The 24,800-nt window shown below is 40.7% G+C and overlaps 2 protein-coding genes across 2 annotated transcripts; both read left to right on the forward strand.

Annotated features, from left to right (window-relative positions):
• The first annotated feature begins 6 nt into the window (after window positions 1-6).
• Window positions 7-18,181, forward strand: LOC125934048 (uncharacterized). Its single transcript, XM_049647330.1, has 3 exons — window positions 7-111; window positions 160-1,208; window positions 18,010-18,181. The coding sequence occupies exons 1-2, from the start codon at window positions 7-9 to the stop codon at window positions 886-888; spliced, it is 834 nt and encodes a 277-aa protein (XP_049503287.1). The 3' UTR covers window positions 889-1,208; window positions 18,010-18,181.
• Window positions 93-21,545, forward strand: ABHD13 (abhydrolase domain containing 13). The gene is made up of 2 exons (XM_049647206.1): window positions 93-292; window positions 18,201-21,545. The coding sequence occupies exon 2, from the start codon at window positions 18,221-18,223 to the stop codon at window positions 19,232-19,234; it is 1,014 nt and encodes a 337-aa protein (XP_049503163.1). The 5' UTR covers window positions 93-292; window positions 18,201-18,220; the 3' UTR covers window positions 19,235-21,545.
• The last annotated feature ends 3,255 nt before the right edge of the window (window positions 21,546-24,800 follow it).

The following is a 24,800-nucleotide window of genomic DNA, read 5'->3' on the forward strand; positions in this document are numbered from 1 at the left end:
GTGCGCATGCCCGGGAGGGCGGGCCGGGTTCCCACTAGGAGGAGGAAGGCGGAGAGGGGAGCAGGTGATGTGGGAGCCGGCGGGGACATTTGCCGGCGACACCGAGCGTGGGCCGGAAGTGGAGGAGCCGCGAGCGGCGCCGCAAGAGCTCCGGGCTAGACCGTGGCGACGGCGGCGGCCCCTCGGCTGGAGGAGGACGATGAGGAGCGACGGAAGCGGCGCGGGGGGACGCTGCCGCGCGGCAACGGGTTCCGTGTCCGCGGCCCACTGCGCAGCCTGCGAGCAGGTCTAAGTAAGTACGGTGCGCGGCCGCCGAGCCGCCGGGTGCGCTCCCGCCGGGGAGGGACGCGGGGGGCGGCCGGCGGGGCCTCGCGGGCGCCCGGGACCCGAACCGCCTCCCCGGGGGAGCGGGACCCGCTCCGCAGCCCCGCGGCCCGTCGCGGGAGCGGGCGCGCCGGTTACCGAGCGCCCGGCGCTGCCGTGCGGGGCTGGACGCGGAGCGCGTCTCCGAAGCCTGTCGGAGGTCTGGCCAGGAGCGCGCACAGACCGGTACTTAGAGCTCGCCCCTCGCGGCCCGCGCCCTCCCACGCTCCTGGCGAAAGTGACACCGAACTCCCCCAGCTGCGCGGTCAGAGAGGGCCCGCAGAGTCCCGGCCGCTCCCCGCCACCGACAGGTGTAGACCTGCGGATTGCATGGCAGCAAGTTTGGGGTGTCTAAGAAACGGCGCGAGTGCACCCCACGCAATTGAAGTCGACTTTGCCGTCGATTTTTGTCAGCGTTTGCTTTCTGCAAAATGCGATGCTAGTGATACTCCCCGGGGCATCATAACCGAAAACACATCTTTTATTCGGCTGTTTTACATAGGTTCACTAGGTCATAGTAACTGAACATTAAGGCACAAGAGGCTTCCAGTTTTGATGTTTGATTTATATTGATCCTGTCCTGGTTTCTTTGGCCCGGGTGAATACTTATCTGTGTCCATACTTAGATTAATCACATGTCTTTTACCAAGAAGTTGCATTTTATTTGAGTAAACGATAATTTGCTGCCATGCATGTAATGGGATCTCATAATTATGCCACCTAAAGCAGACTGCTCAATTCAGTTAATTGTTGACTTACTATGTGCCAGGCACTGACTACCGAAAATAGAGAATCAAATAGATGAAGTCACGGTCATCGAGGAGCTCCCAGTCTGTGTAAAACAGGTGAATTAATTATTCTACAGTAGTAAGCATCACCATATAAATTTGTACCAACTGCAGGATGTGGAATGGTTGGTAGGGGGGAGTAGAGGTCCAGGAAAGGCTTTCTGAAGGAGCTGCTACCTGAACTGGGTTTTGACAGAAAGGTAACGCATTGCCCTATTTATTTCCTGTGTGCACATCCTCCGGTATTCTCCAGTGAGTCTCATCCATTATTTAATCCAAGTCTAGCAGAACTTGTAGTTGTGCTTACTTTCATTCACCCTGCTCTAGTGGATGTTAGAATATTTAAATTTCGTCTTCTAGAAGTGGCTGCATTAACACACTACGTATGACATTTGATGCCAGCAGTTTTTCTGTTACATGTTTCGTCTCCCTTTTAGACGTGAGGAAGTATATATTCAGAGAAGCTAAGTGAGTTGGCAAAGGCCACCTAGCTATTAGCAGACCAGGCCAGGAAACCTGTCTCTTTCCACTGCCCCACGCTGCCTCCTGTTGGTAGCTGATTAGAAATGATGACTGTGAACCTGCTTAGGGACGGCTGTGTGTCCAGACCCAGGCACACCACATGCCTTCGCGGGCCCGCTTCTGGCCCCTTGCCCTCTGAGTGACAGGATTTACAAACCAGATTGTGCTGGGTTAACAAGATCACTCAGTGATAGGTTCAGGAAGCTGTCCAGCCTGGCGTTTTTCTAGGGTGTCCTCTCTCTTGTTACTCATCTCATGGGATTCTTTTCCTATTTTTCTGTTTCCCACTAATTTAGAACTCAATTATTACTCAGATTCTAAAATCTTTCCGAACCTTGTTTCATCACCTCAGGGATGCCTGGGGCCCTTATATATGCTTCTTGGATGTTGACCAAAAAAGGTGTTAGTTTTCCTAATTCTTCTAATTAAGATTTTTGCCCCTCAAAATGATACCTTTCATGATAAGTTATTATAGTTTATGTTAATGTTTCTTATGGGTCTTAACTCCTTCAGCAGTGCATTCTACTAAAATTGCAAAAGGTGTACGATTTCCAGGGCATGCACTATATGCATTAATGAGTTAGACTAGGGTCTTACCTTTTCTGTAACAGTGTTGTTATAAGAAAATGACTTTTCAGTTCCATCCATCTGGTTTATAGTAAAGTGTCTAGAACAGTACCACTTCATAAGTTGGAAACATACTAAATTTCATTATCAGTCTTTTTTTTTTTTTTAGTGTTTATTTTTGAGAGAGAGAGAGAGAGAGAAACTGAGCACGAGCAAGGAAGGGGAACAAAGAGAGGGAGACAGAGAATCTGAAACAGGCTCCAGGCTCTGAGCTGTCGGCCCAGAGCCCAACGCAGGGCTCGAACTCACAAACTGTGAGATCGTGACCTGAGCCGAAGTCAGACGCTTAACCGACTGAGCCACCCAGGCACCCCTCATTATTAGTCTTAATTCTAACATCATTATTTGCATTTTTAGCCTTCGTGGATTTTTTTTAAATGATTTTCTTTCTTACAGATATTTGTAATCTCAGAACAGATTGTGATTGGCTTCCAGTGGCAGTGAGCTGTCCTCTTTGTTCTGTCAGTTGACTCTATCTGCCACCCCTTCCATGCTTCCAGTAAAAGGGGAAGGCACAAAAATGCTCTGTGTCGCCACCTGGTGTGTTTGAGATACCTGCCCAAGCAGAGTTCAGTCCCTGAACTAGTCTGCTGTCCACCATTTTCGTAGGCAGTTGACGCTTCATTTGTCCCTTGGGGCTATTAATACACACTTCTTCATTATTGATGACGTGTGGGTAACCGTTAGGGAAATAGATAATTCATTCTGTGGTGTCTCCCGACACTGATAGCTTTTTGTGTTTCCATCTCAGCTGTGCAGCTGGCATGGTTTCTTCACTTTCCAGCGCTTAGCAGAGAAGGGGATATATCGATGCAGGAAGGCTGAATCTGCATTCTTCATTACTTGAAATGTGATTGGAAACTGAATTCCCCTAGAGTCCTTAATAGTACCGCGGGATACTCGTTCTTCCCCTGTTGTACAGCTGTTAGCAGCTGTTAGAATTTGCTTTCTACTTTTTACAGTCTTGTGAACCTCCATGCTGTTCTGTCACTTGTAGGTAGGTTTTTTAATGTATGATTAGTTTTTATTCTTAAAACTATTCCTGAAATTATCAATCTGAGATGGACTCAAGGGTCTTTAAAAATAATAGTACATTGATGAATTAGGAGTTTCTTAGTTGCATTTATAATTGGTTAACCTTTAGTTTGGGGGGAATTCATGTGTCACGTCTAGGTAAACATTGTTTCAAAGACCTTTTTTCTGTCGGCAGAATCAGTAAGTCAGTAGTGCAATGTAAACTTTTGCAGTTAAAAAAATAGAATAATTGGCATTTACTTTTTTGTGTGAGAATTCCAGCCTTTATTAAAGTATAATTTTAAGTGTGATTAAAAGAATAACTTACATACTCTGCTAGTTATTGAGGCAATAATCAAAAAATGTATTCAATTAGTCAGAGAAAGACAAATGTATGACTTCACTCATATGAGGAATTTAAGATACAAAACAGATGAACATAAGGGAAGGGAAGTAAAAATAATATAAAAACAGGGAGGTTAATTTGTGGTAGTGGGGGACTGCGTTCGCGCTTTCCCCTAAAAAAAAAAAAAAATAAATAAATAAAAATAAAAACAGGGAGGGGGACAAAACATAAGAGACTCTTAAATACAGAGGACAAACAGAGGGTTGCTGGAGGGGTTGTGGGTGGAGAGATGGCTAAATGGGCGAGGGGCATTAGAGAGGACAGTTGTTGGGATGAGCACTGGGTGTTATACGTAGGGGATGAATCACTGGAATCTACTCCTGAAATCATTATTGCACTATATGCTAACTAACTTAGAGGTAAGTCAAAAAATTAATTAATTAAAAAAAAAAAAGGCAACCACACATGAGAAGTGTCAGGCATGTGATGTGAGAGGGGCTCAAATCAGAGCCCCCTTCCCTGCATGGTACTGATGTGACCTGCCAGGCCCAGTCCAATGGCACTGGAGGGGGTGGTGTCTGAGGGCCCTCCTTGCTCCAGACTACCCCAGAACTCAGGCCCAGAAAGGGATGAGGTGGGCCGTGTGTGCATCCCTGTACCTCTGTCTCGGGTTTCTGCCTGACTCCATGGCCCCCTTCAAGGTGTTTTTCAAGGCTAGCTGCTTCCGATCCATTACTTTCAACCAAGGCCTGGACCCAGATGGTCCCAGCGGCTTCTCACTTTTTCCTTCCCACCACAACCCCCACTGCCCCCCAGTCCCCCAGCCCCCAGGGGCCCCTCTGCCCACTGCCTGCCCACTCACTACCTCAGGGGCCACCTGCTGTCAGGGGCTTCTTACGCCCACTCCACCTCCCCCCAGGCTCCCAGCCCCCCGACAGAACTAAGTTCCCTTTGGCAGAGCCCCTCAGCACTGCCACTCCCGGCTCACGCTGACTACCCAGCATGTCACACCATGCCATACCATGCCACGCCATGCCCAGGGTGCAGGCTCTGGCACCACAACCCCAGTCCAGGTCGGTGAGCACACTGGACAAGACAGTCCCTTCTCTCTTTAGAACCCAGTTGCCATGCCTAACCAGAAAAGAGGTGATCCGTGGGGTAGTGATGGTTCCTTTCAACAGTGGTGGGCCGGGTCAGCAGCCAGACCGCCTGGGTGCCAGCTCTGCGCATCTTCCCCCCCCACATGTGCCCCATGTGCCCCAGCCACATGACCCTGGGCACATCTGTATGTGGGGGTGGCTGGTACCTATCTTGAAAAGTTCAAGGCGTTACACGAGGAAATATTAGGGTGACCATATATCTGGCTGTGCCCAGAACAGTCCCAGTTTGTACCTGTTGCCCTGTCACAGTTAATCGTGCCTCCTTTCGCTCTCACTAGTGAAGAGAGGCAGAGAGCGTGCTGTGTGCCTGGCAGGATATTCAGGTATTCAATGATTATGACAGTGCTCATTCTTTTTTTTAAGATTTATTTTTTCACTTAATCTCTACCCCCAACATGGGGCTTGAACTTGCTACCCCAGGATCAAGAGTCACAGGCTCCAGTGACTGGGCCAGCCAGGTACCCCTGTGATGTCAATTCCTGATTGCTGAGGCAGTGACACAAATCTGCATGTGATAGAATGACCTAGAACCTGTATGGATGTCAGCTTCCTGTGTTGATGCTGTTCTCCAGTATGGGAGGTGTTGCTGTGGAGGAAAACGGGGGGATGTGTACATGGGACCTCTCTTTACTGTTTTTGCATTTTCTTTTGCATCTGTAATTACTTCAAAATGAAAAGTTAAAAAAAATGTATCCCTATAGTTTGAGTTTTAGTTCTTGATATATTTAAGTTGTTCTCCTCTTTAAATTTTGGATAAGGAGTTGATAATAGATTACCAGCTTCAGTGGGCAAGCAATAATATTTTTTGGCAGGGAGGAAGTTGATGGTGGTTGTTACTCTGGATTTGAAATTAATCTTTAATGTAGTGTTTGCCATCGTGTACTTTACTTTCACTGGAGAGAATGACCCGAGTTCCATTAACAAAGCAAAAGCAAAGCATTGCAGTGTTCCTAGCAACTCATGATAGTTCCTTATATAGTCCTGGCTTTTCTTTGTCTCTGCCCAGTAATACTCCTAAAACAGGCCGGGTCTGTTGTTTTATTGAAGGTTGTGTAGCCAAACTTATTTTCTACAATTTTAAGTGTGTGCTCTTTAAAAATATGTTTCTTTGATAGTAGTGGTCTGGGAAGGAGACTGAAATATATGATGAATAAAATATCTTACAAACCTCAGTTGAAATATAAAATCACTGTATCTCTGTGCATCTGAGTTTTCTAGAGACTGATTTAAAAAAAATTTTTTAATGTTTATTTATTTTTGAGAGAGTGTGAGCAAAGTGGGGGAAGGGCAGAGACAGCAAGAGACACAGAATCTGAAACAGGCTCCAGCTCTGAGCTGTCAGCACAGAGCCTGGCGCGGGGCTTGAACTCAAGGACTGTGAGATCCTGACCTGAGCCAAAGTCAGACACTTAACCAGCTGAGCCACCCAGGTGCCCGGACACTCATTTTTAATCTTGGTGCATACTTAACCTCTCTCACTTACTTTTCAATTACTCCTTAAAGTCAACTGGGCCCTCCAACCTCTACTAGTCAGTTAAGACCATGTATTTTGTAATCTAATGCTTATTTTCCAGTTCTGCCTCTCATTTTTCTCTGTCACCTGTAAAATGAATTTGTGAGACCCTAGTGATTATTCAGTTTAACAGTTTGGTTCAACAGATACGGAAACTGATACCCAAGGTAAAAAGTGATAGACAGGAAGACCCATTATTCAGGGTCCCCATACTTAAATGTGGACTTAGTGATTTGAGAACGTGTGAAGCAGGGTTCATTGGGTAAAAGCCTCACCCAGGTGACACAGAACTTGTGCCTGAGCTGAAAGTTCTCTCTCTCTCTCTCTCTCTCTCTCTCTGTCGTTTGTCTTATGTTTGTGATCCTTGGGAACCTGAAGAATGTTAGGTGTTTTTGTTAAAGGTATTTATCTTCCAGAATCTAGCAAGCTGTAACAGCGTATTACAATGCACAGAGTATTTAAATTAAAAGAGTACATCATTCTTTTGGAGGTGGGGGAATTCTGTTTTTATTTTATTTTATTTTGTGTTATGTTATGTAATGTTATGTTACGTTACGTTACGTTACGTTATTTATTTTTTAATTTTAATTCCAGCATAGTAACATACAGTGCTACACTAGTTTCAGGGATTTATTCTGAGGCTGCAAAAACATTTCAGTATTCTCAGCATGATACAACACATTAACAAATTGTAGGACAAATCATATGGTCATTTTGACATTCGGAAAATCGTTTGAGGGGCGCCCGGGTGGCTCAGTCGGTTGAGCGTCCAACTTCGGCCCAGGTCATGATCTTGTGGTTCATGGGTTTGAGCCCAGCGTCGGGCTCTGTGCTGACAGCTCGGAGCCTGGGGCCTGCTTTGGATCCTGCGTCTCCCTCTCTCTCTGCCCCTCCCCCATCCCCCCTCTCAAAAATAAGTAAACATTTAAAAATGTATTTTAAAAAAGATTTGAAATAATTGAACATCATTTCATGATAAAAACTCTCAACAGAGTGGGTATACAGGGAATACACTTCAATATAATGAAGGCCATGTATATAAAAATCCCAAAGCAACATTGTACTCAGTGGTGGAAAACGGAATGCTTTTCCCCTAAGATCAGGAACACGACCAGGAAGTCCACTCGCCTCACTTTTAGTGTTCTAGTACTGGGGGTGCCAGCTGTAGGAGGCTTCAGTGTGGCCTCTTCTCTCCATTTTGTCATCGAGTTTCTTCTGTCAGTCCTCGGGTTGATTTCCAGCGTATTTCAGGTGATTTGATGGCTACCTGGTTGTGTTCCTGGGCCAAGACAAGTGCCGCCGTCCTCCTCTCCCCGTAGTACATCATTCTTAATGTGAGGGTGACACATCTGCAGAAGGAAAGGCAGTAAGGTTCTAGGGTTAGGCAGTATGGAACAGTGGTTTTTAAACTTTCTGGTCTCAGAACCCCTTTACATTTTAAAAAATTGTCAAGGATGCCAAAATGTTTTTGACATGTGTACTATACACAGATTTATTGTATTAGAAATTAAAGCTAGGAGTTTATAAAATATATAACGTCATTTTAAAGTGGCAGTAAAAAAATCCTTACACATTCACAATTTAAAAAAAAAATTTTTTTTAACGTTTATTTATTTTTGAGACAGAGAGAGACAGAGCACGAGCAGGGGAGGGTCAGAGAGAGAGGGAGACACAGAATCCGAAGCAGGCTCCAGGCTCTGAGCTGTCAGCACAGAGCCCGACGTGGGGCTCGAACTCACGGACCGTGAGATCATGACCTGAGCCGAAGTCGGACGCTTAACTGACTGAGCCACCCAGGCGCCCCCACAATTTTTTTTTATCCAAAACATCTGTCTTTGCAGAACAATTAATGAGGAGTGTGGCGTTGTTTTACATTTCTGTAAATATCTTTAATGTCTGCTTAAATGGAGGCTGGCAGATTATTATCATCCTTCTGCATTCATTCTCCTAAGGTAGGTGGTTTTAGGTAAACTCTGAAGAAAATTGGGCTCACATAACCCTGCAGTTGTCAAGGGAGGAGTATCGTGGCTGTTCTTTGATAACTGCAGTATTCAACAGATGGTAGTCACACTGTAGAATCCGAAGCCTGTATCAAAGAACTTTTCGTCTTTGTCACATTGACATCCAAAAGCTTATGTTATAATGAATTTTTATCCATGCTGGATCATGGGACATCATTCATTGGTGACTTGGAAAATACTAGTTTGCCGTGTTGGGCAGATTCTTCCAAATGTTGAGTCATTTCGTAGGTTGTCAAAAGTCACGTTTGCTAATATCGTCACCACCACGATGCCATCAGAAGAGTCTCCGAAGTCATGGGATGCTATTGGCCACTTCACATTCATTTTTCATAAAATGTCTACTAGACATCTAAGTCTGAATGACCATACTTTATCAGGTGGCTGTATCAGTAAAAATGTTGTCACCTAGAAAAGCAGCTGGGTCAGCTCACAGCTCAGAATTTCAGCATTCAGCGCTGGTGTTGTTTGTGTCCTCCGCATTTTGTCACACAGAATATTAAAGATGTGTACTCACTGGTTGAGATATAATCCTTCCCATTTTGTCACACAATATTAAAGATGTATATTCACCCGTTGACATATAATTACATGAATAATTTTTGCGGCTTTCTCAGTGACATTCTTATGTAAAAATGACTTTTCTTCCCTTCCTGGAATCCATGGGGATAAAGAATATGATTCTTAAGTCTTGGTGCCTCTGCCTTGATTCTTGCTGCCTGTCATTGGTTTTGTACCATAAATGCGAATGTCCAACAGTGAAAAGCCAAATAGAGTATAGGCAAATACGGTATAATTGTAATATTGATCTTGAAGACCCTATAAAGGGTCTTGGTGACCCCTGCGAGTCTGCATTGGCATAGGAAGATCTCAGGTTTAAGAGGGACCTCAAAGATCATCCAGTTCAACTGCTCTGATTTCCTCTACACTGGGATTGCCAGGTGTTTACTTAGTTATGCTTAAATACTTCCAGTTCCTGTGAGTAATTGTGCTGAGTAAAAATAAGTGGCATAGACAGTTCTTTGATGGCAAGTAAGAGAAATTCTTAATCCTGGAGTTATGCTTTGTCCTGTGTTTTAAGAATTTGCGTACATTTCCACTTGTTTTCTATAAGTAATTGAACATGATGAAACGCAGGGATTACTAAAAATTATGTTGTAAAGGACACATAGTTGTGGTTTTATTTTTCTGTTGGTGTATTTAAGGACAGTTGTGATCTTTGATTTTCTTTGTCTCTTCTATACTGAAATGAACTTATGTTAGACACGCACTGTTATGTATGCCCATGTCTGTTTCCTGAGTAGATCACGAGCCACTTGAGAACAGGGGCTGTACATTTACAATTTTTAAATAGTCTGTAGTGCCTAAACACTATTATTCACCCGGTAGGGTCCACATATGTGTGTGGCATTGTCTTTAATCTGTAAATAGTGTGGTAGGACACACTGGAATCTGATGAGGCTGGGAAACCAAGTATGGGTGCTTCAGTGGCCCAGCTGGCTTTGAGAAATCCCCCGGGCTTGGCGGTAGTGTCCTAAGGACTCGTGTCATTGAGGATGGGCATGACTTCCGTACTGATCTCTTTTATTTAAATATTTTTCCTCGGAATGGGACCATTTGCGTTTCTCCAAGGACATACGTATGAGGGAACGCACGAGGTAATTCATGGAGATCAGAGGAGCATGCCCTCACTAACCCTGCTGACTTCGCACTCTGCTCACACTAGCCAACCTGGTGGTTCTGACACATTTACAGCTTCAAATTGTTTTTGTTTTTTAGTCTTAAATTGGTTATTGTATACTTATAATGGTCTAATACTTAAATACCTGAAGCATATGGAGCACTCAGCTGAATAAAACAAGTTAATCAGGACCATAAAATTCTCAAGATGATCGTCACCAGACCTGTAAGTTGTATTCATAGGATTAAAGTGCTTATATAGTACATCAAGATGTTGCTGATGCTTCAAAACTATTCTTCTGAAAGGAAAACTATCCTAATTATTTCTACTTTGTCATAATAAAATCATAATAAAAATTAGTCATGTTTTCAATAGATTATTTTATTTTATTTATTTTTATTTTTGAGAGACAGAGCACGAGCAGGGGAGGGGCAGAGAGAGAGGGAGACACAGTGTCCGAAGCAGGCTCCAGGCTCCGAGCTGTCAACACAGAGGCCGACGTGGGGCTCGAACTCAAGAACCACGAGATCATGACCTGAGCCGAAATCAGATGCTTAACCTGAGCCAGCGAGGCGCCCCTCAATAAATTATTTCTTGAGACGTGCTTACTAATATCACTATGATACCTCTAATCACTTGGTCTAAATAAAAAGCACAAAATTATTTTTTAGGTTGATTGTTTTTCATTCAGAGTCAAGACCTGTGCATGTTATGATAATATGCTTATTTTTGAAATTATAACACAGTAATTAAATTTTAGTTTAACATATTATTATACATTGAGCCCCAGAATTTTACCTATGGTTTTTGAAAAAGTATTTGTTTATATATCATGCTTTTTTTGTTTGTTTGTAAGTAATGTAAAGCATGGAAAATGTGAGGCGGAGAAGGTTGTGGTTAGTTGTAGAGCAGTTTGAGGTGTCAGTGAAATATCAGGTATTCAAGGAACGGATAAACCGAGATTGTAGGTGGAGTAAACATAGAGAATCAGAATGATTTATACATGAGTGTGATACTCGGAGGCATGAAAAAGAATGAAATTGCTGAGGGAAAGGAGGTAGATGGACAGGACCTTGGGAAATGCCTCTGTTTGGGGTGGGTCAGAGGGAGCAACTCTGGAATTTGAGTTACTGGACGCTGAGGGAGAGTCCGCGTTCGGTGCTGCTTAGGGTTTTGGGGCTGCGGTGTGGATTGAGAGAATTTGCTGGATTTGTTAGCAGGTGAGGTGCACTTTTTGTGAGAGATCGTGGTGGGAGCTTGCGCATCACATTCTCAGTGAGTAGTTACTGGGGTGGTTTAAGCCACAGGTAGATGGGCTGTAGAGACATTTGACATGAGAGGCCTGGTGTGATAAAGTGGCAAGAGCAGAACTGAGGGTTGGGAATAAGTCACATATTCAAGATGTAGGCATGAGGTGAAAACATGATAATGACGGAGAGGCCTGGAAGGTGACAGGGTGTCTGTCGGTTGGCTGAGTTTCTGCTGTCTTCAGGTCTAACGAATGCCTTTTCCCTCGAGGCACCTTTCTAGTTGGTGTCAACTTTGGTTTAACTTTGAACGTATTTAACTCACCATTTCTGTGGATTGTTTATGATACTAACGTGACGAATTTGAGCAAGCAAAAGAAGCCGGCAGATGAATCGATGTCTTCTGGCAGCACATTTGATAAATGTTTGTCCGGTAAAACGCACTCTCGGGTGTAGCCAGTTGCCTTGCGCATTGTCCGTGACCGGCGGCTGGATAGCCGCACTCTGGAGACCTGATAGACTATACGTGGCACCACTTCTGTCCCCTCTGTTGAAGGACATGGGATAGAAAACCCAGCACGTCAGCATCAGGTGTGTTGTCCCCAGATAATAATAGCTCAGGCCGTGGAGAGGGAGGGGACATGTGGGTGGGAGCAGATGCCACCCTGACTTGGCTACTTCTTGCTCCTCGGGAAGTAGTATCTTTTGTAATAGCACGTGGACACTGAGTCCGACTCGGCAGAGGACATGCCAGTTACGGGTCAGATCCCCGCTGCCGGAAGCCCCTCTTCATCCTTCCCCTTGGACATGTGTCGCCCTACTCAGGGCCTGCTTCATCCACATTTAGCTCACCATGAGGGGTCAAGTTTACCGTGCACAATGTTGCTTAGAAACGGCTGCTATCCCACCTTTATCAGGTTTCCAGGGAAACAGTGCTAGAAGGTTAACCAGAGGTCATTTTTTTCATGCTAGAGAAAAGGTTTTGTTAACCCTTTACCTACACGAATTTATTGGCAAAATAGATGGCAACTTACATACCACTAGCTGTAGGATCCGTGCGGTGTACCGTTTCAGAGGTACTGCGCGTTGGCAGTGACTTTCGTAACATCTGGGTCTATATGAAATTGTTTTTACGTGCCAGCAGGTGACTCCAGTAACTGTGTTCTGCTGATGGTTTCAACAAATTTAGTAAATAAAAACATCCTTCCTGGGGCGCCTGGGTGGCTCAGTCAGTTGAGCGTCCGATTTCGGCTCGGGTTGTGATCTCGCAGCTCGTGAGTTCGAGCCCCGCATCGGGCTCTGTGCTGACAGCTCGGAGCCTGGAGCCTGCTTCCGCTTCTTTCTGTGTCTCCCACTCTCTCTGCCCCTAACCCACTCGCATTCTGTCTCTGTCTCTGTCAAAAATAAATAAACATTAAAAAAAATTTTTAAAAAATAAAAATAAAAACATCCTTCCTATTCGAGGCTTGCTTGTTCCAGTTCCCTTAAGAGCATAGAGGTGTGACACAGACTGGGGAGCAGAAATTACTATCAAATTGGGTCAGGTAAGAGTAAGGCGGTCTGTGAGTAGAGGTCTCTGTCTAAACCACCAATAAATACGCCAAAGCGTATTAAAAAGGGGACAGCACACTCTCAAGTGTGTACTTGAGAGCAGTTTTTATTAATCTGTCCTTAGAATTGATTTCCATTTGAGATTCCTCCAAATGGATTGACATTTATTCTGGCTTCCACCGTTTAAGATTATAAAATTTCCTTTGTTTATCACAAAGAGCTTTAGTTAAGGTGCCTTTTCAGGAATGCTTTCTGGAAAACCGTAAGTTTAATTCTTGTTATTTCTAACCAAAAGTGGACTCACATATGCCATTTTTCTAATGTCCAGTCTTAAATATATGTTCCCAGTACTCAGAATACAGTTATGTTTTCTTAGAAGGCTAACAATGTACATACATTATTTATTCATTTCAAAAACATTTTAGTTTGGAATATATGTAAAGTGGTGTCCTACCCAGTAGAGATAACAGTAGTGAAAAAGAGAAAAATGGTTCTTGGCTTTATAGATTTAAATTCAATATTATATGTTGAAGTTAGAAATTAAAGAGGCTACTTTGAAAAAGATAATTTTTCCAAGTTTGAATAATTGAAAATTGTAACTCTTTTTTCTGTATGTTTGATATATATGTATATATGAAATGTTCAAGTAGTTTTTGGTAACAGTTTTGTTTGATTTGAAAACTGAGTCAACTCCTGATTATCCATGATATAGGAACCCTTATCAAATTTCTAGATTTGCTTGGCACATTCTGATGTTGAATTTAATTTGAGCAGAACATGGTTAAGAACATAGTGGTGTAGCTAGAAACACTAGTCACAAAGGCAAATAAAGTTCATTTATCTATAGTATCTGTAAATGCTTTTCACATTAGTTTCATTTGGTGATGCTGACCAGCCTTATATGTAGGCATTTAAAAAATTATTCCACTGAAAAGGGAATTCAGACTGGAAATAAGTGATAAACACAAGATTGATCAGCAGCTATATGGTAGAGCAGAATTTTAGGGTCATGGAATTTTAGCCGTGTGTTTTTTCCTACTAAATCACCAAATGAATGGTGTTTCAATTACTCCTCTCTCTGATACCACTGTCACAAATGATTGGCTTTAACTATGAAAAAGACAGTAAAATTGTTCACTGAAGACATACCTTAAGTGGTGTCTTATTTTCCAAATAGTGCAGTGCTCTAGTATGTTGGAATTTCTTATCCCAGACCTTGTTAATCCTAATCATTACACAGAATTTTTTTATTTTGATGTATAAAGTTAACAATGATGTGTTTTCACCTTTCTCCAGTATAGCGCTTGGTACAAATGAAAATCCTTGACAATCATTTGTACTTAAAAAAAATAAATAAAAGTAAGTAAACATGAGATGAAAAGTTTAAGTGGGCCAGATATGTTGTTGAGACTCGCGCACTGCGTTGAAGGGATGTTGGCGTAGCCCTGTGTGATCCAAGCTGTCGATAAATAGCCGTCAGAGAGGCTATTATTATGAGAGGCATTGGTTGATGAGCGATCTGGAATATTGGCCTATTTGGCTGCTCTGAAGCAGCCCCTCGCAGTTCTGGTTTTTAACCAGGTCGTGACACCCAGTGCTCGGGTGCTTTTAAGCTTGAATTTTTTGTTTGACTTTCTGTATCTGCTGTTCTCTAGCTCACCATGGTGTTCATGTAATAAAACTTCCTACAGCTGGGTGGCAGTGTTGACCACAGAGAAACTTCAGGAAAATGCTGTGCTGTTGGTTTATGTTCAGAGAGTCATTTGAATAAGAATTCAAATTTGAAAGTGTATGTTCAGCGAGCTAGTAAGTAAGGTATGTTTGGTGAGGTAGTGGTGAAATGTCAAATCTGTTAAATCATCTAACTCGCCTTTATGGCCAATCTAATTTAATTTGGTTTTATGATATTTTTTTCAGTGTTTAATTCAGTGAACAAAAATGTCAAGTTTATTAGCTTATGGAATACAGTAAAATTTTAAAAATCAGTCGTTAACAATTATCTATGAAATTTAAGAATAACTTCTTTATGGTAGTTTTGTTTGCAAGTAAAAGAGGATTTAATATTTTTTAAAACTCGGCAAACGTATAAGTAGATGACTGCTACATAAGAAAGCTTACAACGTACCTCACTTTTTTTGCTTTTTTTAAGACAGTATGCATAAAGTTTTTTATTTGATAACCAAAAGATATTGACTTAAAGTGCTTTTCTTCTGTATTTTCTTTTATCAATTGTAACTTTCAGAAATCTTTAAAAACATTTTTCTCCAATAAGTCATTTTCTTCATTTTTCTCTGGTTCTCAAATAGAATTGCTGTGTCTTCGTTTCACACTTCTCCCCCAGGTGTTTATGGTCTTTCCAATACGTCATACTAATCTGGATTGACTCATGATGGGAAATTGTAGTAAGGGCTATATAAAAGATTGTACCTTATTTCATGATACTAGCAGTCTGAAATTTCTTTTTAATCCAGTGTGAAAGAAATTATTGAACTCTTTCTCAAAAATGATGCAATGCTGGAAACTAGTAGTCAATTTAAATAAATTATTGTTTAACTGGGAAGTACTTCAGGTAGAGAAGAAAATATTTTATTCTTACCTCAGTTTGTTTAGGTACAATTTATAATGTGAAAAAGAAAATTGACAATAAATTAGATCAGCTTGATCTTGACTAATTAGAATATATTAACTATCTCTTTAATAAAATTTGCCTTCAACCTGCCTAGCTCAGTGAAGTTGTAGGATACAAAATCAATATATGAAAATCTGTTGTTTCTTTATACTAATAATTATCAGAAAGAGAAATTAAAGAAAATGGTTTTGTTTATAACTCCATAAAAAAATAGAGTACCTAGGAATAAGTTTAGTCAAGGAAGGGGAAGACCTCTACCCTGAAGACTATAAGACAAATATGAAAGAAATTGAAGAAAACACAAATAAATGGAAAGATAATTCTGTTTTCATGGATAAGAATTGTTATTATGTCCATATTACCCAAAACGGTGTACGGGTACAGTGCAATCACTACCAAAATTACAATGGCAATTTTTACAGAAATAGAACAGTGATCTTACAATTTGTGTATGGAACCACAAAAGATCCCAACTAGCCAAAGCAATCTTGAGAAAGAAAAAACAAAGCTGGAGGCATACTCCCTCATTTCTAACTATATTACAAAGCTATGTCAAAACAGTGTGGTATTGGCATAAAGACAGACACAGTGATCAACGGTGCAAAATAGAGTCCAGAAATACACCTACACATAGATGGTCAATTAATTTACAACAGAGAAGCCGAGAATACACAATTGGGGCAAATGGTGCTGGGAAAACTGGACATCCACATGCAGAAGAATGAAACTAGGGCACTACTTTACACCATACGCAAAAATTAACTTAAAATGGATTAAAGACTTTAAGATCTGAAACCATAAAACTCCTAGAGGAAAACAAAGTAGTGAGCTCCTTGACGTTGTCTTGGCAATGATTTTTGGATCTGTGACACCAAAAGCAGAGACAACAAAAGCGAAATAACTAGGTGGGACTACATCAGACTTAAAAAGCTTCTACACAGCAAGGGAAATCAACAAAATGAAATGACTGAAGGGGAGAATATATTTGCAAAGCATATATCTGATAAGGGTTTAGTATCTAAAGTATATAAAGAACTCACACAACTCAGTAGCAACAAAACAATATGATTATGAAATAGAAGATCTAAATAGAAGTTTTTCCAGAGAAGACATACAGATGGCCAACAAGTACCTGAAAAGATGTTCAGCATCACTGATCAGGGAAATGCAAATGAAAAACCACAGTGAGATGTTACCTCACACCTGTCAGAATGGGTATTATCAAAACGACAAATAAATATTGGCGAGGACGTGGAGAAAAGGAAACCCTCGGGCACTGTTGGTGGGAATGTAAATTGGTGCAGCCAAGGAAAAATAGTTTGGAGGGTTCCTCAAAACATTAAAAATACAACTACCATATGATCCAGCAATTCTGCTTCTGGCTGTTTATCCAAAGAAAACAAAACCGCTGACTCAGGAAGCTATATGGACACCCATGTTCATTGCAACATTATTTACAATAGCCAAGATATGGAAACAACCTAAGTATCCATTGACGGATGAATGGATGAAGAAAATATGACATGTACACACAATGAAATATTACCAAGCCATAAAGAAGAATGAAATCTTGCCGTTTGCCACAAAACAGATGGACTTGAGAGCATTATGCTAAGTGAGATAAGTCAGAGAAAGACAAATCTGTATGATTTCATTTATGTATGGAACAAGAAAGAAAGAAAGAGAAAGAAAAACACCTAAACCCCAATTTTACAGATACAGAGAACAGGTGGCTGGTTGCCAGAGGCAGGGATGGAGGAAATGGGTGAAGGGGATCAAAATGTACAAACTTCCAGTTATAACATGAATCGTTTGGGGACATTAGGTACAGCTTGGCCGCTATCATTAATACTGTAGTGCATACTCATGAGGTGCTGGGGGGGCTCGGTTGAGCGTCCAACTTTGGCTCAGGTCACGATCTTGCGGTTCGTGGGTTCGGGCCGCACGTCAGGCTCTGTGCTGACAGCTCGGAGCCTGGAGCCTGCTTCAGATTCTGTGTCTCCCTCTTTCTCTGCCCCTCCCCTGCTCATTCTCTGTCTCAAAAATAAAGATTAAAAAAAAAATTTTTTTTAAATACCGTATTGCATACTTGGAAGTTGCTAAGAGAGTGGATCATAGAAGTTCTCATCACAAGAAAAAGAATTTTGCAGCCATGTTTGGTGACAGACGTTAACTAGACATACCGTGATCGTTTCTCAATATAGACAAAGATCCTTACGTTGTACACTTGAAAACAATAAAATGTATGTCAGTTATGCCTCAATACAAAAAAGAAATTCTCTCAACCTACTTAGCCCACTGGTGGGCACACCAGGAGCTTCGGGATCATGCTCGTTGGCCTTTGGGCTCTTCGTCCTGAGGAGCTGGGAGCACAGCCGTTGACTTACGCCCCTGAGCCTCCGTTGCCTCATAAAAATTTGGGAACAGGGCATCAGCTGATTTTTGTGTCAAATCGAGGAGGATGCATTAATGAAAGTCCCTGACAGTAATTAAGCACTTTTTTAGAAAAATGTATATATTTTGATGAATATTTGTATTTTGTAATCCTAGCAGTGGAAGCAGAAAGGAGACTGTTGAGACCAGAAGGAACAGGGGAATTTGGACAACGGTGGATGGAATGATGTAGCCTTCCAAGGGTTCTCTTAGTGCCGTGATTTACTGTCACATGGATTTAACTTTTAAAATAACGTAAGTTGAATTACTGATTCTCTCTCTCTCTCTCTTTCTCTCTTTTTCTTTAGGACACTTACGGAGAGCTACAATGGAAAAATCCTGGATGCTGTGGAACTTTGTTGAAAGATGGCTAATAGCTTTGGCTTCGTGGTCTTGGGCCCTTTGCCGTATTTCTCTTTTACCTTTAATAGTGACTTTTCATCTGTATGGAGGCATTATCTTACTTTTGTTAATATTCGTGTCAATAGCAGGTATTCTGTATAAATTCCAGGATGTATTGCTTTATTTTCCAGAGCAGCCATCTTCTTCACGCCTTTATGTTCCCATGCCCACTGGTATTCCACATGAAAACATTTTCATCAGAACCAAAGATGGAGTGCGTCTGAACCTTATTTTGATAAGATACACTGGAGACAATTCGCCCTATTCCCCGACTATAATTTATTTTCATGGGAATGCAGGCAACATAGGTCACAGGTTACCAAATGCATTGCTTATGTTGGTTAACCTCAAAGTTAATCTTTTGCTTGTTGATTATCGAGGATACGGAAAAAGCGAAGGAGAAGCGAGTGAAGAGGGACTCTACCTGGATTCTGAAGCTGTGCTAGATTACGTGATGACTAGACCTGACCTTGACAAAACAAAAATTTTTCTTTTTGGCCGTTCCTTGGGAGGAGCGGTGGCTATCCATCTGGCTTCCGAAAATTCACATCGGATTTCGGCCATTATGGTGGAGAACACGTTTTTAAGCATACCGCATATGGCCAGCACTTTATTTTCATTCTTCCCAATGCGTTACCTTCCGTTATGGTGCTACAAAAACAAATTCTTATCCTACAGAAAAATCGCTCAGTGCAGAATGCCTTCTCTTTTCATCTCTGGGCTCTCCGACCAGTTAATTCCACCAGTAATGATGAAGCAACTCTATGAACTGTCCCCGTCTCGGACTAAGAGATTAGCCATTTTTCCCGACGGGACTCATAATGATACGTGGCAGTGCCAGGGCTACTTTACTGCCCTGGAACACTTCATCCGAGAAGCAATAAAAAGCCGTTCTCCCGAAGACATGGCACAGACCTCACCCAACGTCACGATTATATGATGCTCTTCTGTTTGATTAACGCACTGTATTTTAATTTGCGCGGAACGGTAAAGAATGTTCCTTTCTACAAGTGTGTTATGTCTGTACTTGTCTGAAGAGTGACATTAAACCCTGAAAGGACTTCAGTGCTCCTTTGAGACGATCCAAATAGTTTTTGACATGTGAAGAACTGTAATTCTTGGGATTATTTCATAGTTTTCATCAAACCTTTCAATGTGGTCATGTATCCGTATCTTTCGTTTAATATGCCAGTATAATAGCATATTGTATTCAAAAGTTTCTTGTTGCCAAAATGGTGTGCTTCGCGTGGCACTTGGATCCGTGGCTGGGTGTGGAAGGAGATCTGCCAACGAGAAACCTTTGAGTATTATTCCTTTAGTAAGTACCGGGACAATCATGGCAAGCAAACTTAGTTCTGTAACTGCATTCTTCACCTTAAAAGTTAAAATGAAATGCATGATGGTATTTTAGTCCTTGAATTATGCAATGCATCGTTTTTACTGTAAATAGCACTGGTCATTGACCGACGTATACGGTAACCTGGGTTATATCTATTTTGATGTAAACTCTATTTTGTTTTCGGCGAGAAGTGAAATCGAGGCCTGTGTGCCGGCTGCCATTGCATTTTGCTCTGGTGAATGCTGAGATCCAGCTTTTTCTTACAAGTAAATGGGACCCCATTTTCCAATATAAATGTACCATGTTTTGTTAGGTACAGTCTGGATCATAGCATGTAAAAATAGAAATTTAGAATTTTACTGCAGCTTTGATGTGCACATTTGAACTTTTTAACATTTGTAATTTTGGTGGCAAAGAGAATTTTAGCTTCTGTCGATTTTGTAAGTCTACAGCTCAACCACTAATAACGATCATAATGACAATTAGAACTTGTTTAAGAAATAAATTGGCAAGGCTTATCATTACATGATTGTACAGACTATTTTACAGAAATTCCCACACTTGAGTTTTAAGTCCAGTATCTAGGTATATCTAGCCCACAACAGCCAAGATATCATTTATTGGACTTTCTGAAAATAAAAGTTACAAAATCAAAAGCAAAAAACCTGTTCTTTGGTTTAATGTTTCAGTTGTTCTTATATAGAGCATTAAAAGACAGTTTCAGGAAGTTTTCTTTCTTTTTCTCCTCCACATAGGAGTGTGGGAATGAAGGAACTCAAGAAGTTTTTCTTACAGAACCTATTACCACATTTAACAATTACGTGGCTAGAAGTGAGAAGTAGTATTTAGACATAGAGAAGAGTAAGAAAACAAAAAGAGCCCCGTAAAACTTGCAGAACATACCTTAAAAAATATAAGCTATGGGGTATAATTGTGCTATGTTGTTTCAGGCTGTCCTCAAAAATTAGATGTAATTGAGCTCTGTACATTATGTCAGCTTTAACATAGAATATTTTGAATATTTAGCTATATTTATTGGCTTTGTGCAAGCGGCTAGAGCAGAGAAATCATGGGTCAATATTCTTGACCTTAATTTTAGAATCTTTCCATGGAGATAGGGCTAGAGATACTTTGCCAAATAACATTCTTATTCACTTTATGTCAGTATTTAGAAAAATTCTAGCAAGTATGATTTCCTGTTTTTCTATAAATTATTGTTTAAAAGTCATGCTTTAAAAAAAAAGTTGGTAATGCATATCATGGAAGGCGTATTTTTATGTATAAATTCCCCACAATTAAAGGATACTTTTCATCTTATTGGTCATTGCGATGTAGAATGACTCTCCTAAATAGTAGTGTATTCAAAAGAAAAAAGTTAATACAACAATCGTAGTGTACTTAGACATGAGCTTACTTGGTGCACCTTAGCTTGTATCATCTCTAAGGTTTGGAGTACCTTTGTATGTTTCCCTGTAACCATTTAGCGTAGTACTTGTGAAGGGGTTTATCCACTTTAGTTGTAATGAGTATTATGCTGATGAAGTATAAAAGCTTTTTCTTCATCAGTGTTTTGTTCTTATGCTGCTTTTTTTTTTTAAGGTTTATAAACAAATTTTTTCCCCCCTCTAAAGCCAGGCTTTCAAAAGTTGCACAGTACTCGTGTATTCGCCCCCACCTTCATTCTCTTCGGATTAAGGGGCATTTGTTCCTGCAGCAGAGGGAAGGGACTGTGTTTAGGGTGGTAGGACATCTTTCTTTCCTGGCTTCTGTATCTGAGATTTCCTTAGATGGGAAGAGGGCAGAAAACAAACTCTTGTGGTCAGGGGTCCATGGAGCCTGTGACATCGTTTTTTCACAACATGTCTAATTTTGTGGCCAAAGCAGTTGGTCTTAATAAAATGTGAATTCTTCATGAGTCACTCCTTCATTGGGACCCAGGTTTTAGTGGGAATAGAAGTGTGTCCACCTCGTGTATTAATTTCTGGCTCATTTTGCAAGAGCAGCTGTAGTAAGAGTTTATGAATGAATTTTAAGTTTTTAAGCTACTGTAAACTTGGAAATCCTAGAATGATTTTAAATCTGTCAAGATACAATTCATTTAGAGAAAGTTCCGATATTTTAAAAGGGATTATTGGGGCGGGGCGAGTGGGGGATGGCAAAAAGGACACTCAAAAGGAGATTGTAGAATATGGGGAGAAATAGTTTGTGATGCATAAAAGGTGCTAAATGAAGAGAAATGGCTGGAAAGGGATACGTGACGTGGTTCTTCAGTGTCGATCCAGGAAATGACAAAATGACTAACCAATAAGGTTGGGCGAAAAGGCTGCCTAACTGTGCAGAACAAAACGTTCGAATGCATGTCGCCTCTAACCAAGAAAGTGACTAGAGCACCTGACATTGCAAATACCTTGACTGTAAAGTTGGCATTTTTATCAAAATGGTATTTTCGATTTTGTTACAGGGCAGCTTAAACTGATTTTTTTTTCATGATGAGCTGTAGACACTTGGTAATCACCCAAGTTCCAGCTTTGGTGATGTGTCAGTTGCATTGTGGTTCTCACTGAGAATTCATACCACCCGATGCATTTATATTCATTTCTTATTTTTGTAAGATTTGGTTTGAGGTGGGAATAGGTTTGTTTGGTCCAATACGGAATGAAGGCCATATTCAATTTTATATAAATTATCTCCCAATCTCAGTTTAAGAGAAGTTTCATTGTTGAGTCCCTTTCTTCCTTAAGGTTAGGGGAAAATAGGGTAAACTTTTTAAAGGATGTCACAGAAGTCACTTTTAAAATTAGGTCATGATTGAGATGTATTGAGCTCCTCCAGTGACCACTCCCCTCCACTTTTCCTATTAAGTTTGACAACAATTATGAAGAAAAAAAACTGTGAAAAATACTAGTTATAATGCTTTTGGATTATCCACTTAAGTTTGTGTATTTTCATATCACTCAGGTAAAGTTGGAAATGACAGAGCACAGACATCTATTTTTTAAATCAATAGGGTAGAAAATGAAAAGCACTTCTGTTTATTTATATTACCATATATGCAATCATCTTAGCTAATCAGACATAATATATTCATTTGTATAGCAAAATAAATGCATTCATCCTAATTATAGTCAACACGTTTTTGCCAAATGGTGCAAATATACCTCCATTTATATTTTGTATCTTAAAATTGTAGTTTAAAAATAGGACTATGTATAAGAGACACTTTTTACAAAAAGTGCCATATATACATATGTAACAGGGATGAGTGTGTGTTGTTTCATATAATTTATAACTCAACACATCTAGGTACATTCAGGATAAGAGAAGTTAACCCAGTCTCATGATGTAAATCATATTTTTGTTATTTGCCATATTTTATTTGAAGCAGTAATACAATTTTATAACAAATTTGAATGTTATAGTACACAGTGTACTAGCCATAGCAAGCAAACATTTACATTTGGTTTTTCACTTACAATAGATTTCTTTTAGAATATACTTTCTATTTTTCTGTACTGACATATGCAATAAATTGATAACATTAAAAGTTTGATTAATGTCTTAAGATAGTTTGTATTTAGTCCCCCCCCCCCCCCAGTTTTCTATTAGCCTAAATTATATGGTAGAACATTAAGGTTTCCTTAATGGTTAAATAAAATTTCTGAATTTGTGCGGAAATTAATGAATTTTTATTGTAGTAATGGTGTGGATGATAAGTGTAAGTTAGATTTATATTCTCTTTTTTCATATTCTCCCACAGACATTTAATTTAATAGTAAATGTTTTCTGTATATGAGCTGCTGGTGAATGAATAGGCCCCAAAGCATTTGATGAGTTAAATGAATCTGGGAATGAATAAATTTTAACTGTTCACAGTCCTGTTGTGTTCAGATTTCATAAGTGCCTTTTCACAAAATTCTGGTCTTTTATTTTTCTCCCATTACTATTGAGTTGATGGTTGAAGATGATTAAAAATTGCCTGATGCTCATTCAGTCTTCAAGAGTCTGTAGCTTGCTTTCCCTGACAAGAAACTCACATGCTTCAATAGTGTCAGAACCAGTTGGATAATAGGAAATGTATTACAATTACAATACAATACAAAATGTCACAAACCTAAATGGCTGTCTGCCAGTGGAGATGAAGAGTTCACTTATTCGAGACCACCCTTCATGAACAGATGTAGGGGGAGATAGGATCTCCTGTAGATTTCCCTGAGACTGCCAACCTGAATCCCAAGAGGAAGTAGTTTTGAGATTCCTCAGTTCTTGTTCTCCAAAAAAAAGTTTTCACATTCCCATTTCACTCTCCAACTCTTGTTTTACATTCTGTTGCATGCTAAAAGTCATCAACAGTTGGGTCTGTTCAGAGAATAGACCAGTTACCTTGTTAAGGACAAGGGAGGGAAAGACATTTTTTGAATACCTACAAGTGTTCAGACCCGAGTGTAGAGCATGCTAGTGACCATTGAAGCCCCACAACAAACCTTTGAGTAATTTGCTCAGGAGTAATTTACTCTTTAGGAGCACTTCCAAAAAACTCGGCTGTCAATCAAAAATGAGAAATATTACGCAGCAAACCACACTTTCCCCAAAATACTTGTTTTTCTGTAGGAAAAGCTAGAAGTTAGCCTTGAAATACTTCTCATTCTCTTTTTTCAGCCCTTGATAGATAATAGATCACCAAAGCTGAAAAAAATAGGGGAGTTCTCTTCCTCGTGTACTGAAATAGATACTTGGGAAACTGATTCTTTTTCCAGTCCGATTTCTTTTGCATCCTTAACCACCACTGCCCTGAAATGATTTCACAGTAGGTAGGTCTTCTGTTGAATGCTTGTGACATGCCAGGGACTGTCCTGACTCCTTTTTGTTCTTTATTCCTGATCGCTGACTAGTTTGTAGAACTGGTTTCCAACTTCACTGATCTCACTCGTTGATCTTTGTCCTGTTCTAACTTGCCAAAACAACACACCTTTCCCTCACAAAGGGCACTTAGTGACTGCCATCTCTCTTTAGAGTCAGACTTCTTGGTCCGTAGGGTCCTTCACAAAGTAAACTTAGCCATGTTCTAGAAGGTGGCGACTCTTTCAGGAGTCCGACTCCTTTCTCTTCTATGTAGTTGAGCATGCCAGGGGCTTTCACCTCTAAATCGAATGCCGTTTCACCTCGTTAG

Source organism: Panthera uncia (assembly GCF_023721935.1).
Source record: "Panthera uncia isolate 11264 chromosome A1 unlocalized genomic scaffold, Puncia_PCG_1.0 HiC_scaffold_16, whole genome shotgun sequence".
Classification (NCBI taxonomy): domain Eukaryota; kingdom Metazoa; phylum Chordata; class Mammalia; order Carnivora; family Felidae; genus Panthera; species Panthera uncia.